Source organism: Oenanthe melanoleuca, chromosome 10 (assembly GCF_029582105.1).
Source record: "Oenanthe melanoleuca isolate GR-GAL-2019-014 chromosome 10, OMel1.0, whole genome shotgun sequence".
Lineage (NCBI taxonomy): Eukaryota > Metazoa > Chordata > Aves > Passeriformes > Muscicapidae > Oenanthe > Oenanthe melanoleuca.
Genome location: NC_079344.1, coordinates 8,791,554 through 8,808,965, shown reverse-complemented (window position 1 = coordinate 8,808,965; position 17,412 = coordinate 8,791,554). Strand labels below are relative to the sequence as shown.

General features: G+C 35.5%; 1 protein-coding gene across 1 annotated transcript in view; it reads right to left on the bottom strand.

Moving 5' to 3' along the window:
• EFL1 (elongation factor like GTPase 1) overlaps window positions 1-17,412 on the bottom strand; it is a 63,857-nt gene that overhangs the window by 39,122 nt on the left and 7,323 nt on the right. The window contains exons 11-15 of the mRNA XM_056499490.1: window positions 16,809-16,931; window positions 15,327-15,426; window positions 6,594-6,745; window positions 5,700-5,878; window positions 4,915-5,050 (exon numbers count right to left, since the gene is read on the bottom strand). Coding sequence (XP_056355465.1) covers window positions 4,915-5,050; window positions 5,700-5,878; window positions 6,594-6,745; window positions 15,327-15,426; window positions 16,809-16,931 — 690 coding nt within the window. The remainder of the gene's footprint in view (window positions 1-4,914; window positions 5,051-5,699; window positions 5,879-6,593; window positions 6,746-15,326; window positions 15,427-16,808; window positions 16,932-17,412) is intronic.

Sequence of the window (17,412 nt, the reverse complement as noted above, 5' to 3'; positions counted from 1 at the left end):
GCTCTATGGCACCTATCTTCACAAAGGTACCAAAAAATCCAGAGGTATGACTCCATCATCACCCACATTTCCTGCACCACATTGTTCCCATGTCAAGAACCCTGTAAGTGCTTTATAAAGAATTAAAACATGAAGGAACACTGTATGGGAAAACTAGCATTTTAGAAATGGAAACACAACAGTGTGTCGTGTAGGAAGTCTGACAGTGAGCTGGCAACAGGAGGGACTTCCAGATTCCTGCTTTTAACAATGTAATTTGGCAAGTTAAAAAACAAAATGCTCCTAATTTGGTAGAACACTTGATATTCACATAGCTAACTGCATTTGAGAACATTCAGGAAATCATCTAGCCTGCTATGAGCCCTACACTAAAGCACTACAAATCTAGTGGCAAGGGAAAAGCTTTGCTTTTAACAGTATTCAACAAGACACAAAAAGCACTTCAGTAGTCATATAGGCAGCTCTAAGAAAAATGCAGGTTTTGTACACTAGCAAACACAAGTCCATTGTTAGGGTACTCGTGGATAAAAAGCAGCACACAGATTAATGACTTCAGATGCATGTCACTCTGAACTCGTGTGTGCATGCACAACATGCCTCGAGACAAATTTTACTCCAATTAACAAAAATGTATCACTGAATGATCCTTCAATTATTCATTCAGGACAAACATGAAACTGAGCCAATTATAAAAAAATCCCACATGATTATTCACTTGCACAAGTACCTAAACCAATGTTTTCAAAAATGCATGTTGGTTTTCACATCAGCACTTGTTTACATTACTTAGAAATGGTAATCAATACCCAGTATGGGAATCCTAAGCCCTTGGTTTATGCATGATATGATCACAAAACAAACACTACCTCTTTTCCCTGATCTTTCAAATACTTTTTTCCACTACCTCCAACAACCCTTTTTAGCAGAGAACACAAAAGGCATTTTGTTTTCAATGACAGGACAGCAACAAGAAAAATTTTAAAAAAAGGGAGGGAGAAAAAAGGAAGCTATTATTCTGCGCATCTGGAGGGCATGCACTTGTTAAATCTTTACTTATGAGCCCAGCTTACTTTTTCCTCACATACTGCCTCATCATTTTTCCTTTGTCACTTCAGGGATCACTCAGTTCTTTTTATAGTCCTCAACCACAAAAATTTCACAATGCTTGTTACAAAATGATGTTTTTCCTGTAATTGTACTTTTTCTTTGACTGGCTCGTGCAAATAAATAAAGTAAATACATAAATGTATTTATATACATAAAGGGAGAGAGATTGGGAACTAGCAAAACAACCACCCCATCTTCTTGAATTCCCAATAATTCAGACTTATTAATAGTTCAAAACACTGGTGTGAGACAGAGTTTTAATATAGACTAAATATTCTTAACATGGAAACATAATTGAAATGATTTAAAACTTACATATAATAATCTCCTTTGTGGAGCTTTCAACACTGTTTCAATTTTTTCAAGTTATTGTTTTGCCTCCTGGTAAACAAGCAACATCTCTTTCTTTCATGGAAAGACCTAGTAAGTGCTGCTTCCCCACAACTTTCATTAACAACAACAAAAAAAAAGAAAAATAAAAATTGTTTATGGTAGTGTTAATTCTTCTCTTTGTGCACCTGCATTATCAGTCTCTACAGCATGTTCAACAATGTTAACTCTACTTAGCAAACAGAAGGTCTTACAAACAACATCCACACTAAATCAATTATGTATTCTAACTGAACCATTAATTTTCCTTTTTGGAAGAGAAACCAAGCACTAGGAAGAAGAGCTATGATAATCAAAGGCTCACCTCCTGTCAAGTGTCAAGGCAAGTGTTAATTTTAGTGTCACTAAGAACATAAATCAGTCAAGCAGGCTTTGGAATATAATATTTATATAATATATTTCATTAATACATTTAATATCATATAATATTTAAATACCATTTCTTTCCTAAAAGTTCCAGAAGGACAGTATTGTCAAAACAGCACATACTGTCTATGATACTGGACTTTCTTTCCAATGCATATTCAGGCAGTTTTCTAAACAGGGAGCACAGAATGTGCCTGAGATGTCTTGGAATAAAAAATCAATTATTTTGAGACAAGGACTTGGGTGACACACATAATTGTCACATTAAATGTCTGCAAGTACAGAGTACTCCTATATTTGGAATTTAAGCATGGTTCTGGTATACCTAGCTAGAATTACAGAGCAGAACACTTCTCTGTTCAGATAACAGGGCCTGAGTCCAAGTGAAGCTGGTACAGAAGCTGATTTGGCCCTGAAGTCAGGACAGAGTGACACAGAGACACCAGCCCTGCAATAAGGACATGCAGGTGGACTCTGGCAAGAGCAGGGTCTCACCCCCAGAGCTGATGCCCACAGGGAGGTTTGAATTCAGCAGCTGCACACTTGGCAAGGCAGGTATGTGACAGAGGAAAAGCCATTCCTGAAACAGTGCACCAAGGCACATGATTCATTTTTGGAGCAGTGTTTCAAAGTTTTCCCCAATTAAGCCTGAAGATACCTTCATGGCCCATTCCAATGGCTATCATGTTTTTCATTCAGCAGTTTCAACTCAATACAAGTGCCACTTGGAACCCAAGGGCACATGCCTAATCTAGTATAACCTTATCTGCTGCTCCAGTACCTAGATTCTTCTCCTGCAAGGTCTCTGTTCATTCAAAGCAGTACAGAGCACACCCTTGCAGCGCCAGATAAAATGTAAAATATCCTGTCTGCTGGCACAGAACATCTTGCAGAGGTGCTGCTGCAGAAAAAGGTGACAAACAGAAAGCTGAAAAGTAAGACAGTACTCTCTTCTCAGAGGCACTTTGTTCACATACTTCTTTTTAGTTCTCAGAGAAAACAACAGTCCTTCTAAATTACAGATTCTACAAACTGGGTGTATTTGTCTAAGACAAGGATTTTATTATTTTCATAGAGTAGTCAGACAATTTTTTAAAGAAGATTTATAACAAAGACTTTATTACCCTTGGTCCCCAAGAACTTTTTGTTTTCAATCATTTTTCACCTCCTACTCAAGGCCTACAAAACTGCACAGTAGTCACAAGTTTGCAAAGAAAAATTCTGAATTAGAAACAGCTATATGGAAGGGGCTCTATTTTATATTTGCCACATTACTTGAAAATGACATACTGCTTTAAAGCTTTTTGACAAACACTTTTGGCAAAACAGTCCAGCTGCAAAGTTGCAACACAAATTAACCAAAACATTTTGTCTCTCCTAAATTCCAGATCAAAATAATACCAGAAAATAACTTCCCAAAGTTTCCAGAATGGCTACATTTATTACACAAGGACATAGTGTCTCTTTCTAGCTTGATGTTCTTGAATTCTGTTTGTCACAGCTTTGCAGTTCAAACAATAGGCTTCATTGCCCTTTCCACTTGGGGTGATTTGCAAGCTCAGATTTTCATCAATTAAAAGGAGAGCAGTATTTTAAGGAAATATTAATTAATCTTCCCATCTTCAGTAAAACAACCTCTGTATCAAGCTTTGTCTTTGATCACTAAACCTTTACATAAGCCAGTATAAAGAACAAAAAGGCCAATTACTAGGACAATGCAGATCCTCCCTTGTAAAAAACATACAAATAATAACAAAAAACCCCAAACCCTGATGAAAAAATCTGAAAAAAATCTGTATCATGAGTCTTAAAGTGGAAATAAGCAGTCATGATTAACTGTGTATTCCTTATGGCAATAACTTAATTATACAGAGTGAAACCACAGAGCTTTCAGAAAAGCTTCCTTAATTTACTGGATAATCCACAAGCAATTTCCTTATATGGCTGGAGAGAAATCACTGCTGTGTGCACTAAAGCTGGAAGACAAATGGCCTTACAAACAGAAATCACTGTTGCTAACTGGAATAAAAAGAGTCTTGCATCACCATTGTTACACATTCCTTTCATATAAATGCATTGCATTTTCTTCTGAGTGTGCTAAATCATTGTCAAATCATTAAACAGCTTACTGAATTTATGCAAATTAACAGTGCAGCCTCACAGGGGAATGAGAAACAAAGGAAAGGCATTCAGGACTTTTAGTGTAAAAAAAAAAAAAGACAAAGCATGGTTAGTTGCCCAAATTAAAAAATTTCAACCCTTACAGAGTACATCTATTTTTCATTTACTGTATATATACACCATAAATTGCCAAAAATCAAGCAGTCCACGTGAAAATATTACTGTATTTTGCTGTAGTTCAAACATTTTCATTAACATAATGAAAAAAAGAATTTGAGAGTTTACACTTTCTAAATTCTAACCACTACTTTTGCTATAAAAAAAAAAAAAAAAAAAAAAGACAAATTAAGGGCAAAACTAGTAAAGAATGCTACTCATTCTAGAGCAAAGCAGCTCAAGATCTGGCACAAAAAAGCATAACTCAATGATTAGGTTGGCTTTTACAACTCTGTCCACGGAGAAAGTGAAAAAACTGCCACAGTTATAAAAGAAGTAATTTTTAGCACCAGGGCTCAAACAGACCCATAAATAAAACTACACTCATCCACATCACTTCAAAAGTCACATTAAAGAATTTCCACTGTTGGGAAAATATGATAAATAATCCTTGCAATCTATGAAACATGAGAATTTACTACTGCCTTTGGCAATTCCTGGCAGCAATGCTTACCTGGCAATAATCCAACCTGAAGATAACAGGCTAATGTAATCCCTACTTTTCTCCTATTCAAAGTGCACAGAAATCCCAATTTAATTAGACTGCCTTTTTTTTTACCCCACATACAACATACTTTAAAATATTAATGGATTTAAAGTTTCTTATTTATTAATTACATCAAACTGACTTCAGTGTATTTTGGACAACACAAGGATTCAGGCCATAAAATTAAAATAAAAAATAAATAAATAAAATTAAATCCTAGTTCTTACCCAGGACATTTCCTGCAGGTACCTCCTCAAGATCTTCAAGCTCTCTTCCCATAAGCAAGTAGAGGTTCTCCAAGGTACAGCAGGTCATATGAGGGACTGCTGGCAGATCATCTGTGGCAGGGCACTGGGATGACAGCTACACAGAGCACAAAAGCAGCAACTGGATATCTATCACTTAGCTCAGATAAAAACCTCTTCCACAAAACCTCCTTGCATTCCAAAGTGAAAAAATACAATCCAAAGGCATTTTCATCTCAAACCTTAGACACTCCCAGAAATCCAGGCTAGGAGCAAACATATGAATGTTACCAAGAAGATAAAAAAATAATGTTTTCTTTGGCAAATTTTAGGTGTGCACTACTTCTACCTTGCTTTTCTTTATCACTGAAAAAACAAATGTTTTGAAGTAAATTCAAAAGTAATGAACTTCTTTGATCAGAATCTCAAAATATTTAACACTAGTTTTTCCCAATACTATTGTGCACCTTCTGTCCCTAAAATAATTGCTTTTTCCTTCACATTTTTTAAAAAAACAAAATATACACATACTGGATTTAAGGTTAGCTAATACAGCACTGTATTTAATGTTATTTTGGAATTAGTTTATAATGAGTTTACAGACACAATCACCTATTAGCACAATTACCAAATTTACTTTGATACTTTTTGGAATTATTCATTTGAACTTTTTTTCTCCCTTTTGAGTGAGACACGTGTAAGAAGTAAAGTCATCAGTGTTTCAAAAGAATGCCAAGTTATTGCAACAGTTCACAGTCAGCTCTTACCTTATGCAAAGACTCAGCAGGATCATATTTTGGTCCTAAAACAAAGATTTTTTGCCCTCTTTTCACCACACCACTGAACACTCTGGCAAAAGCAATGAAATACTCCTTGTTGTCTGCTTCCTCTTTCACTGCCTTCGAGGTCATGCTGTCTCCTTGACCAGTGAGCTGGTGCTCTTCACCTAACCAGTCAGAAAAAAATACATTAAGCATAAAAACACTTTCTGCCTCATCACCTGGAGGAATAAAAAACAGATTTATATATTATAATGTCACATGTGGTGAATCACAGAATTGTTCCAGTTAAAACCTTTAAGATGCTGAAGTCCAACCAGCACTGCCAAGTCCACCAAAAACCCATGTTCTTCAGTGTAACATGTTTTAAATATCCCCAGGGATAGTGACTCAATGACTGCCCTGGGCAGCCTCTTCTAATGCTTTATACTTCTGGTCAAGAAACTTTTCCTCTAAACCTTCCTTGGCACAACCTGAGCACCTTTCCTCTTGTCCTACCACTTTCAACATAGGAGAAAAGACAACCCCCACAGTCCTGTTGTTCACACCCTGCTGCTGTACCAATTTTGGCTGTTTGGCATTGCAAGTTACTCAGTTTTTAGCAGAGCATCTCCTTGAAGCAGCATCTCCTTTCAATGACCCAAAGTACCAAGATCAAGCACATTATCAGGCCAAGGAACATCAATCTGTGGCACTATTTCACCATTTATGAACTGCCAGCTTTCTTACAAATCCCTCCTCACTCTTTGTTCAGTTCCATGGGTTGCACTTTGGACTGGCACGTGGATGATTCACTAAGTGGATTTGTGGTGCCCCTTGGCAATGCCAAAACACTCCTATTAAACATTTTCCTAGGAAAACAGGCATTAAGGTACCACACACCTTTTGTATCACCAGTGTTCCCAGTCACTTCAGGTGAATTTTCACTTGGGGGCTTTTCTGACAGCTCCTTCCCTTGAGCTGCTGCCAGTTTTTCTGCATGCCTTCGTTTGGCAAGTTCGCGTCGATGAGCAATTTCTTCTTGAGTTAACGGCCTACGTTGCATTTTAAAACATCAGTATTTGGTAATGTCATTTGTTTTAAAATAAATTAAATAACACTAATTAAAATACTGGATTTCACATAAGTAAAAACTCATGAAGAAAGCCTTTTGTCCCCAAATACCATAATTAAAGTCAGCTAAAATTAGCAAACTCTACCATATTTAGACTTTTATTTTTCTTCCAAAAACACAGAGATCAAATACTGTCATTTTATTTACTCATGTTATCTTTATTACTTTAAGGCAATCTTTACAGCAAGTACTCAAATGCAGGAAAAAGTCTTTGCTTGTTAAAGCTCCCTTTCATAGAGAATAAGGCCATTAAGGCAAAAGATTTAAAACAACAACAAAAAATAATTTTAATAGTCTGATGCATCCATCTACTCACTGGTATACACTGCCTTAAAGCAAAGTGCTTCAAAGTATGATTTAGAGCAATAAATAATAAAATATTATCAACATCCTTATGTAAAGCAATATAAAGAGACTTGTTTGCCAATGCAAACATTTCACACAGCAAAGTGATATTCATTATATTACACACATGAAATCTAACAGCATTGCCCAAAACTGTCTATTTGATTTTTAAATCTGGCCCTAAATAAAAATATATGATGTCATCTTCTAATTCAGTGATTTTTAAAGACAGAAAATAAATTCACACACTAGCCATCTTCTCTTTTTGGTTATTACTCTGTTTCCATTAATTTTCCATGTAAACCTAATCATTACTGATACTTCTATGAATAATCTATTCTGTTTACTAATTTCAGTGCCAACAAAAGTAATGTGCTGTTATGTGTCTACATTAAAAAATAATCTTTAGTGCTGTAACTTAAAAGCCAAAGAAATAACTAAGTTATGTAGACATAATTTTTAACAGAACCAGAATGCTTTCAATGTTGGTTTTGTCTTTATTTTTTTTTCACTGGGAGCAATGGACATATCTATCGCTTCCCAGCATCAATAAATTTCCAAAATAATAATCAATGTATTTTTTTCATTATATTAGTATTCTTAATGAAATTCTAACTCCAGAGAAGGAACAGAAGTCTTTCTATCATAAAACATGCATTTCTACAACACAAGTGGACAAACCAATCACCAAGTCTTAGACTTCAGATGAAGAAGCTGAACATAATCTCACAGCAAAACCCCTCTCCTACATGATTTGTCCTGCAAAACCAACAGTCCTTAGTGTTGAGATGGTTTAGTATTTTTTCAAACTGCATCAAACACACAGCATTAAAACAAAAAGTGCCCCATTAGTGGTTTTAGCTTGTTGAGTAGCCTTGGACAAGTCACTTCCCCTCTTCAACCTCCACATGTCCAAACACAGGGCAAGATTTCCTGAACAGCAAGAGCAGTAATGAATGATAAGAGGAAGAAAATCACAGGAAACTCTACAGCAGTAGAGTCATTTTTGTTTACAGAAGAACCATATAAATATGATCTCTACTAAAAAAAAGGCAAAAAAAATGGACTCATTTTGCCATATCAACTATTGCACACTTGGAAATAGGGAAAAGCTCTATTAATCACAGGTCAAAGGTTTTATGTGCAGTCAGTAGAAAGAGTTACTGGACACCTACTCTGCTCTTAACTAGATTAATGAGGGGCAGGAAGTCTTGAACAGATTACATAGCTGAGACCAACTCACTGCCAGTAAGATTTTTATTTATATCATAAGCAGGATGGTTTTCTACAGATAACACCTTCTGCAGGAGATTTAATTTAAAAAAATCAGACACTTCATTAATCAAAATTCTTCAACTCGAAGAAATCACTTGGAACAGTTATCATGTTTATCTTGAACCCAAATGCTCAATTTGAAAGAGTAAGAAAAGTACATAAGTTACATATACATAAGTTTAAAGTCTCTCTAAAAATTACCTAAGAGAGGCCCCCAGGATAAGATGTCAGAATTTGAAGCACAGACTTTTAGAACTCAGAATCTGGGACAGACACATTGCATGTTACAGAAAAGGAGATTCTTTTCTATAGTTGGGCACTTCAAACTTCTTAGCAAATTAGTAGATTTTTTTTTTAAAAAAAAAGGAAAAAAACCTCTGTCTTAAAGAGTCATGACATAATTAAGAATATGTATCTCTAAAATTTCAAATACTATGGTATTCCTGCTTGGTTTGTTTATTTTACCACTAAAGAGAACGAGGCTTAACAATACAAAATGCAAAGCAGATGGTGGAGAAGAAAACTTTTTTATGATTTTTTTTCCCCCGAAGGCAGCTGTTCAAAGTTATTTAAAGGTTTGGAATGTCAGAAAAATTTCTAGAGGAGATAGATTGATAGGGAAAGAACAGATCAGACTGCCAAGGGTGTCATAAACACAGTCTATATATGATGGCATAGTATACATACAGGGACTATGTATGCATTCCAACATATCTGATTGTCCAAAAATATTTTTCATTTTTATAAATAACTCAGAGTAGAAGAAAAAAGTTTCTTTGCTTTTTTCCACTTTATATGGTATTTTTCAAAGTATTAGTATATTTAGGTGTCAAATAGCCCAAACCACAAACATTAAAGGTACCTTAAGATTCTTAATGCTCTGGTCTAAGTTGCAATGTATATATAAACACACAATAATATTCTCATTTTCATAAAACAGCAGATTGACTGTAGGTGGGACTTTAACTATCAGGTACAACCTAGACTTCCATCCTGGTTTCTGTCACCATCAATTTCTGTAAAATTAGTCACTCCCAGTAGTATCATTAGAAACCACAAAAAGATAATGTCACATAAATCCTTATATAGAGTTGTAACACAATCAAACAGAACACAGAACAAGACTAATGCACATAAGACACTGGATCTGCAACAAAACCAGTTTCAAATTATACTCTGATTTATTAAATTTCTCCAGTTGGCAAAACCAATCAGAAGTAAAAGCAATTCTGAACAAAAGCTGCCCACACCAAAAGAAAGATTGCTTCTTCTTCTTCTTCTTCCCCCTTCCCCTTTTTTGCTCCATTAGAAAGGAACAACAGCCTCATAATACTGGAAGAAAACACAAGAACCAGCTAACAAAAATTCTGTAGCAGAAAGAGAAAGAGAGATTCCCTGACTCCAGAGAAATGCTATAGCACCCAGACACAGGAACCTGGCACAAGGAATGGAGCTGGCACAGAAGAGTGACCACATCATTACCAACTCATCTTAAACTCAAACATGTGGCAAACAAATGCTATGGAAATAATAATATAGGAAAGGGTATAATATACATGCTACTGACATTTAATAGACTGCTGATTAAAAGCATTAGATTTCAGGTAATGTAAGCAAGCTCCTGCTGACTACTTCTGATTCCCACATTCCCCCAGGAGAACACATTTAGTTCAAACCAAATGAAAACTAAACTTCCTCATGCAATCAATCCTCTGAACATGACAGCTTTTCAACTCTTTCACATTATCAAAGACTTCAATCCAAAGCAGTTCAAAAATTCAGAGTGAATAATCAGAACAAAACTGCCAAAGACAAATTTGTCTTTGATTATTGAAGTGTTATGTTTATGTTCTTAACCTCCAGACCATCTTAAAAAGGAAACACCACAGTCAAAACATCAACTGATTTCCAAAAGACTAATAGTACTGCAGCAAGTGTCTGTGATGCATCTCTCACACCATGAACAATAGCTTTCGAGCTCTGAGAATGCCTTATCTCCATACAGCTTCTTCCAGTTTAAACTTCATAAACTCATGGACTTCACAAGGTGTGGATGGAGTAATTTCTTGAAACATCTTTAAATCCATTCAATTTATAAAGAATTCTATTCATCACTCTGCTGTTCAGAATTAAGTTTAGTGAAATCACTGGCTGCTGCTCTGCTCACCTGGCACTCAAAGAATTCTGTCAACAGCATCCCTAAGGACAGCTTGGTCAAGTGCAATTTGCTACATTTCAGCACAGTGTATGTCCAGTGGCCTCCCTAATCCTTTAGAAGTTCATTAATTTCTGGATTAAACTGCTTAATATCTATGGAACAATTTCCATTCACAAACTAATGTACACCTACTAAGATAATTTACTATCAGTTCTATTGCAATGAGACTGGTACAAAATTCACACTAGAAATAAATGTGTTAACACAAAAGGAACAACTGAAAATTACCCAAATCACAACTTACATAAAATTTCATACAACAGTCTTACAGGACTCTTTCAACAGTGAATACTCAACTATTTGTATTACATTATATAGCAGTTATCATTCAGAGACATGTAATGAAATAAGGTATCAATCTCAAGCTGTCACACTCTGCCTGGAAAAACACTCCAGACTGATAGAGCGACCTCTGATTTATCTCACATGCTGAATGTGCAAAAAAGAAAAAAAACTTGAAGCAAAACTCTTCCACAACATTACTCACTAAGCTCACCATTACACAAATTATAGCACGTCCAGAGATTCAAATTTCAACCATTACTCTGTATTTCCTTCTTGGATCAGTTGACAAGGTCTTAGCCAGATTCAAATGTATACTGTTACTGAAATCTATTTTATGATAACCATAACAGGGGTTTTAATTTTTGAAAAGCATTTATTAGTTATGCAATTGGATGCCAAATTCAGATGCTAACCTATAAATCTGACAGCCCATTCAGATGATACATGCCCTATTCATTTCTAATGCACTAACTAGAATTTAGAACAAACTGCTAATGAAAACAGAAGATGATGTGTTCTGATCACACTAAAGCCACTGCAAGTCATATTGCCTTAAATACAGAAATTAATTTACTTGCAAGAAGACAGTAATTTTTTACAGAGCTTGGAGCTTTATACAGGTTCTCATTTTGTTCAACGACATTTCAGCTGATGATTTGGCAAAAATCACGGGATTTGTTTTTCCCAATACACTTTCTATAAAACATTAGAAAGAAAACAAATGAAGCACACTACAATCTGTTTGTTTAAGACATGCTAACAAGCTGCAGCACAAAACAAAGAAACAACTATCACTGTAATTTCATGCAGAATTGTATGGGGAAGTGTCTATTTCAGGGTGACATCTAAGAAAAAAAACAGTCCTGATTTCAAGCTGACTGAGGAGAAAGAAGAACCTTTGATATTATCTGGAGGAAAATAGTAGAGGTATTATAGGTTTTATACCCCCAGGCAGAAATGAAATATAATTTTAGTGCACTAGCTTATCTGTTCAATAGACTTTTCTTTATTACCACTGGAAAACAGAAATAGAATTTCTTCAGTATGTTTTATTTATTTACATTATTGAGAATAAGATGGACTTGAGGTAACAAAAGGTTTGCTTTTGATTGCTCACATGGCATTACATCACTGCAAGATTTACACTCAAAGCTTTGCTACATAAGTAGATGATTTCACATAACAAACATATGATGTTCAGTTTATATTTTCTTAACATTTTACATTAAATACCTCTAGTGATCAGTTGGGAGCAATTGTAATTAACTACTAAATATTTCTCTTTTACACTGGGTTATATAAAGACATAACTCTAGCAGACTGATATATTTATATACCCTATACCTAAATTTCAAGCTTGGCTTTTATTTCTACACCTACACTCGAGCATTCTGTCTTAGACTAGGGTTCAATGTCACATACCAGCAGAATGAGAGAAAGAAACAGCATATGCTGAATGAACACCTAACAGTGGACACAGCAATTCTTTAGAATAAATAACCACAGGCACCATCAAATAACCATTACATAAAGCAAGTGGAAGAGGGGCACTAATCTGTTTGCCTTCTCTGCCCAACTAACAATTTACATTTTTGTCTGACTTGGTGGGAATTAGCAAATAATTTCAGAAGATCAGACAGGAGAAACTGGAAGACAAAACACTTGCAATTCTCATTTCTTTACAAAACCTGGCAGAAACTAATGACATAGTGGTACCATACAAAAAGTCAATTTTCAAATCTTTCCAAGGAAGGATAACTATAAGGTGACAATCTGCTTTAACTTGACAACGAACAATTTTCCCATGTATTCTGCTATTCAAACAGTAAAAGCAAAATCATACCAGCTTTAGTATAGAATCTATTAATTTTAAAGTGACCTTCAAGGAGATATGAGCTGCCAACAGCAGTCTCAAAGGAGCTTGTTTTAATTAAAAATCCATCCTTTGTTATCATTTACTGTACACCCTGGACTTAGAAGAGCTTTTTGCTTTTCCCAACTTATGCTTAATAAGTATTACAAGCAGATGGCAGAAATAAGGCAAACTATAAAAAATTACAAAGTCAGTTTGGATCTTCTAACAAAGTTAGAAAAAGGTAACCTTACCCAATACTACCTCACAAAAGGAAAAAAGAGACACTACCATAGATCCACATTTTTCCTTCTGGAAGTAGAAGACAAGTCTTACTAAAAAAAAAATCTGGAGAAAACTCTTAGATTTTTTTTTTTTTACATGCTTTTAACATGCTTAAAACCAGTCCTTCCCCAGACCCAAGGGATGCAAATAACCTTAGGTCAGTCCAGCAGTCAAACATCAAGATAAACAAAAGCACAGCTATGGCTCCTCAAAATCAACATGTAAGTGAAACACACAACATGGATTAATATTTTTCAATAGGAAAATGTGAAACAATTGGTAATAGACAAAGTGTAGATATTGTCTGTTTCTCCCCATGTTCAGACATTCTTATGGAGCACCCAAATGGAAGGCCAGTTTAAATACTGGATCTCACATGCTCCACTCAACCACCACTCAATTCTGTTAAGCCAAATCTTCACTGAGTAACTGTAAATAGTACACAATGACCAATACAATTAAAAATATGCTCAAGAACCACAGGTACACAATGCTGTGCTTTTAAAACACTTGGAATTTGTTCCATGGTAATTGCTTTCCTTCACTAGAACTAACCTCCTTTTCCAGTTTCTTCAGGAACTGCTTATCTGTAGAAGCTTAACAAATCAAGTATTGAGAAATACACATTTAGCTCTATTGCTGTTTTTGAATTAACGGAAGCCAACTGTCACTTCAAAACAAATCTTAGACACTACCTAATCAGCAAAAGTCACATTACTAATAATGAGGGATTCTCTCAAAGAAAAACACACAGGTGATTTCATTTTAGTATTAGCTAATTAGTAACTCGCTGAGTTATTTAACACGAAGGTCAGCAAGAGAGACTTTTCACACAAACTACAGAGCAAGACATTAAAATTTTCAATGCACTGAATAAACAGGGAGAAAGGAAAGGAACTACAATACTGGAAATTTCTGTGTCTGGCATATGCAAAAGCTACCTTTGCCCCTATTTCACATACTCATCACCTCAAAGTCTCTTGATTCTCCCAAAAAATAAAAAACCAGGTCATTATCAGTGACAGAAGAGCCAAAAAGTGATGGTGTCAGTGCAGCTGTCTCTGATAAGTGGAGCCCATCCCCAGGAAAGGAGACAAAGCAGGAATGGCGCTGCTGTGCCACACCTGAGCTGGAGCTGCTGCTTCAGACACACTTCAGGACAGCACTCAAAGCAAAACTGCACCATCTAGTGTCTGCTCAGCCCATGCACACAGGGCATCTCTTCCCTGAGTGCCAACTGTGCAAGCAAGATTTCTGATGGAAGATTTCTAGTAGATAACCTCAGCAAGAAAAAAATTGAAATAAATCTAGCAAGTGTGAGAAAAAGCTAAGGTAATAGTAAAGCTTTCAAATATTACAATATGAGCAGAACTGTTTCTCACACAAAGATTAAACACAATCTAATTTAGGAGGAAAAATATAATTTTCTGTATTACTTTGCTGTTCAGTGACAACCCCCTAAAAACTTAAAAACAGCCAGTTAACATAGAAGTTGCCTACTGAAAATGATCCAGGGGCCTGGAGGGATGAAAGGTTAAGATGAACCTCATTCTTGTAAACTCATCAGGACAGTACATTTCTTCTGCAGAAAAAGCTGGTGGTTAAAGTAGTACACTTAAGTGTGCCAGGAAAATAAGATCTAGAAGGACCTACTCTTGAAACAAAATACAGAGGGGTATTACAAAACAAAAGGTTGTAAAAAAATATCTTCCAAACCTCCTAGAAAAAAAAAATCTTTGGAAGTGCATCAATGCCCTTCAGATCACTGTAAAAAGTCAGCAAAGATTTGGACTACTTTAATCAACCCATTTGATTTTGCTGTTGCAATGGACAGGATGGTCACTGAGCTGTTATGCCCAGTTTGATGGGAAGTGTTCCTTGGTACAAACACAAGCTGCTATGATCATGCCAACACAACTCTGCTGAAAAAACAAGGAAGTTTTACAACTCCATCATTTCCACCAGACATCCTGAAACTGTTTACACTGCACACATCAGGATGACACCTTTGAACAACAGCACTATTCCCCAACAGATTTGCTGTATCTTCTAAAACTACTATGATTAAACAAATCACCTCCTGAACTCATTCAGAAAATCTTTACTTGCAGAAAATACTTCACTGCATTTCAAGAATTCATTAATTATTTTCTCATGTCTAAACCAACTTACCCATGCCTTCAACATAATTCTTTTTTCCTCAGATCACAGATCAGGAAGTAAAATGTTCCATTTTCCTACCTTGGTTTATTCTGTGGCAATGCCTTCGCATCAACAGGAAACATTTTGGAAACAAAGACAATAACTGGGGCTGTTCCTTCACTACTGCATTTCATAAAAGCTGAAAAAAAAAAACATAAATGTAAGTTATTTTCACATTTTTCCCCCTAAAGTATGGACAAAGCTATGACTTCCCATTAATTTTGTAGGCATTACTGTTTATTTCCAGTTTCAACAGATAATATGCTAAGGATAAACCAACAGGAAAAAGCAGAAAACGTCTCTGGCCTAATCTTCAAGTGTGTTTTGCAATAAAATGAGCAATACCTCAAAAATAGAACTTTTAATTAAAAAAATAGATATACCCAAATTAAACAACTTGAGTTTGCAGGCTGATTTAGATCACAATGGAAACCAGAAAGCAGCACAGGATTAAGACTGAACACAATTTATTCAGTACCTCACAGTATTCTCCTTCCTTTCAAACTGAAGAAGGAAGTCCTATAAATGTCTAAATTCTCACAAAATCCTAACAACTTCACTGCAAGAACAGATATTCCTCAAAAGATTAAAGATTCACAAAAAATTCATTTGATATGTAAGAAATTCCCTTAAACCATTTTTTCCATCCAACTTGAAATACATGAAATTCAAACCATTCAAAACTTCTAACAAAGAAACTGAATCATCTTCTCCTACACTTCTCCCTTTTATCTGAAATATGAAAAGACCACAGACCTAAGGCAAACAAAAGCACAAGAGTACTACTAAAAATTAGCAAAATACTCAGTAAATGTGGAAGTCCACTACTTGTTCATAACCAAGAGCAGTAAGATCCAAGTTTAGTGAGGCAAATTTCTTCCTATTAACTTACACTAACACAGTGTTGAATACTGTCTAGAGAATACCATGGTTTTAAATGTTCAATAAAGGATGAAAAGCCAGTTTTGTTACCCCTGGGAAACAACTCCTAACAGTCTGTCAATCTGACATTCACATCTCATTTTTAATTAATATTTGGTATCTCATCCTTTTAGATTTCTTGAAGCTCTCCTCAAAACACTGCGCTACGATTAATAATTAATTATTAAAAGCTAATCAATACACTTGCAAAAATTAAATCAAATTCAAACCACTGCTGGCTAAGAATAAATTATTCTAATACACAAGTTAGCAAAATATTCAATTCTCAGTTACATAACTTCTACTGTTCAGAACTAAAAACAAGCATTAACCTTGTATTCTTGCAGAACTCCCAGTTTCAGAGTCCTGGAATTTACATCACCTGCACCTTAAGTTGTCTTAAACCCAGGAATATATGGAATGGAAGAAAAATACATGGCTATAAAATTATGACATTTCAATGACAAACATCAACAAAGTTACTGGAAGTGGAATATTTATAAATTTGCATACAGATTACCACACATCTTCCAATCCAAAGACAAACAAAACCACCAGGACAGAAACAAACTTCATGTTAATGAGAGAACACCTACTCACCACTTTTCAGCTCCTGAGTTTCTGGTGGCAAAGAATCAAATGTTCTTGCTCCAACACACATCAGCTTTTCCACTCTCTCTGCTGTGATGTCCAGAGGACTGGGAATTTTATCACACACCATGGCTAAAACACATTGTTAAGGATACATATTTGTATTTTCTTACTGAATGCAACCAACAACACCACAAATGTTTTCAATGCTTCTTTAATTGATCACCATGCACCAACTGCCAGCAGCAGCAGATCCAAAATCCAGCTCTGTTGTCACAGTGCATTCAGGTCCCTTTCAGGTCAGCAACAATTTTTTGCCATTTATCAGTGGCAGAGTTAAGAAGGGATGATCCACACTAAATGCAGCTGGGAAGCTAAAAACAGCACAACTGGGCAAGATTTATAGAAGTAATTAGTATTTATACATCAATAATTTGTGCACATCTACTGTACCATAAACAATGGGCACATCTAACAAACAGCAAAGGCTCATTTTGAATCAAGAAATTTAATGCCTAAAACATAACACCAGACATCTACAGAACTTCATGGACAGAAGACCTATAATGCTATTATAAACAATAAATTGGTTTCTACTTCAGGAAAACCACTA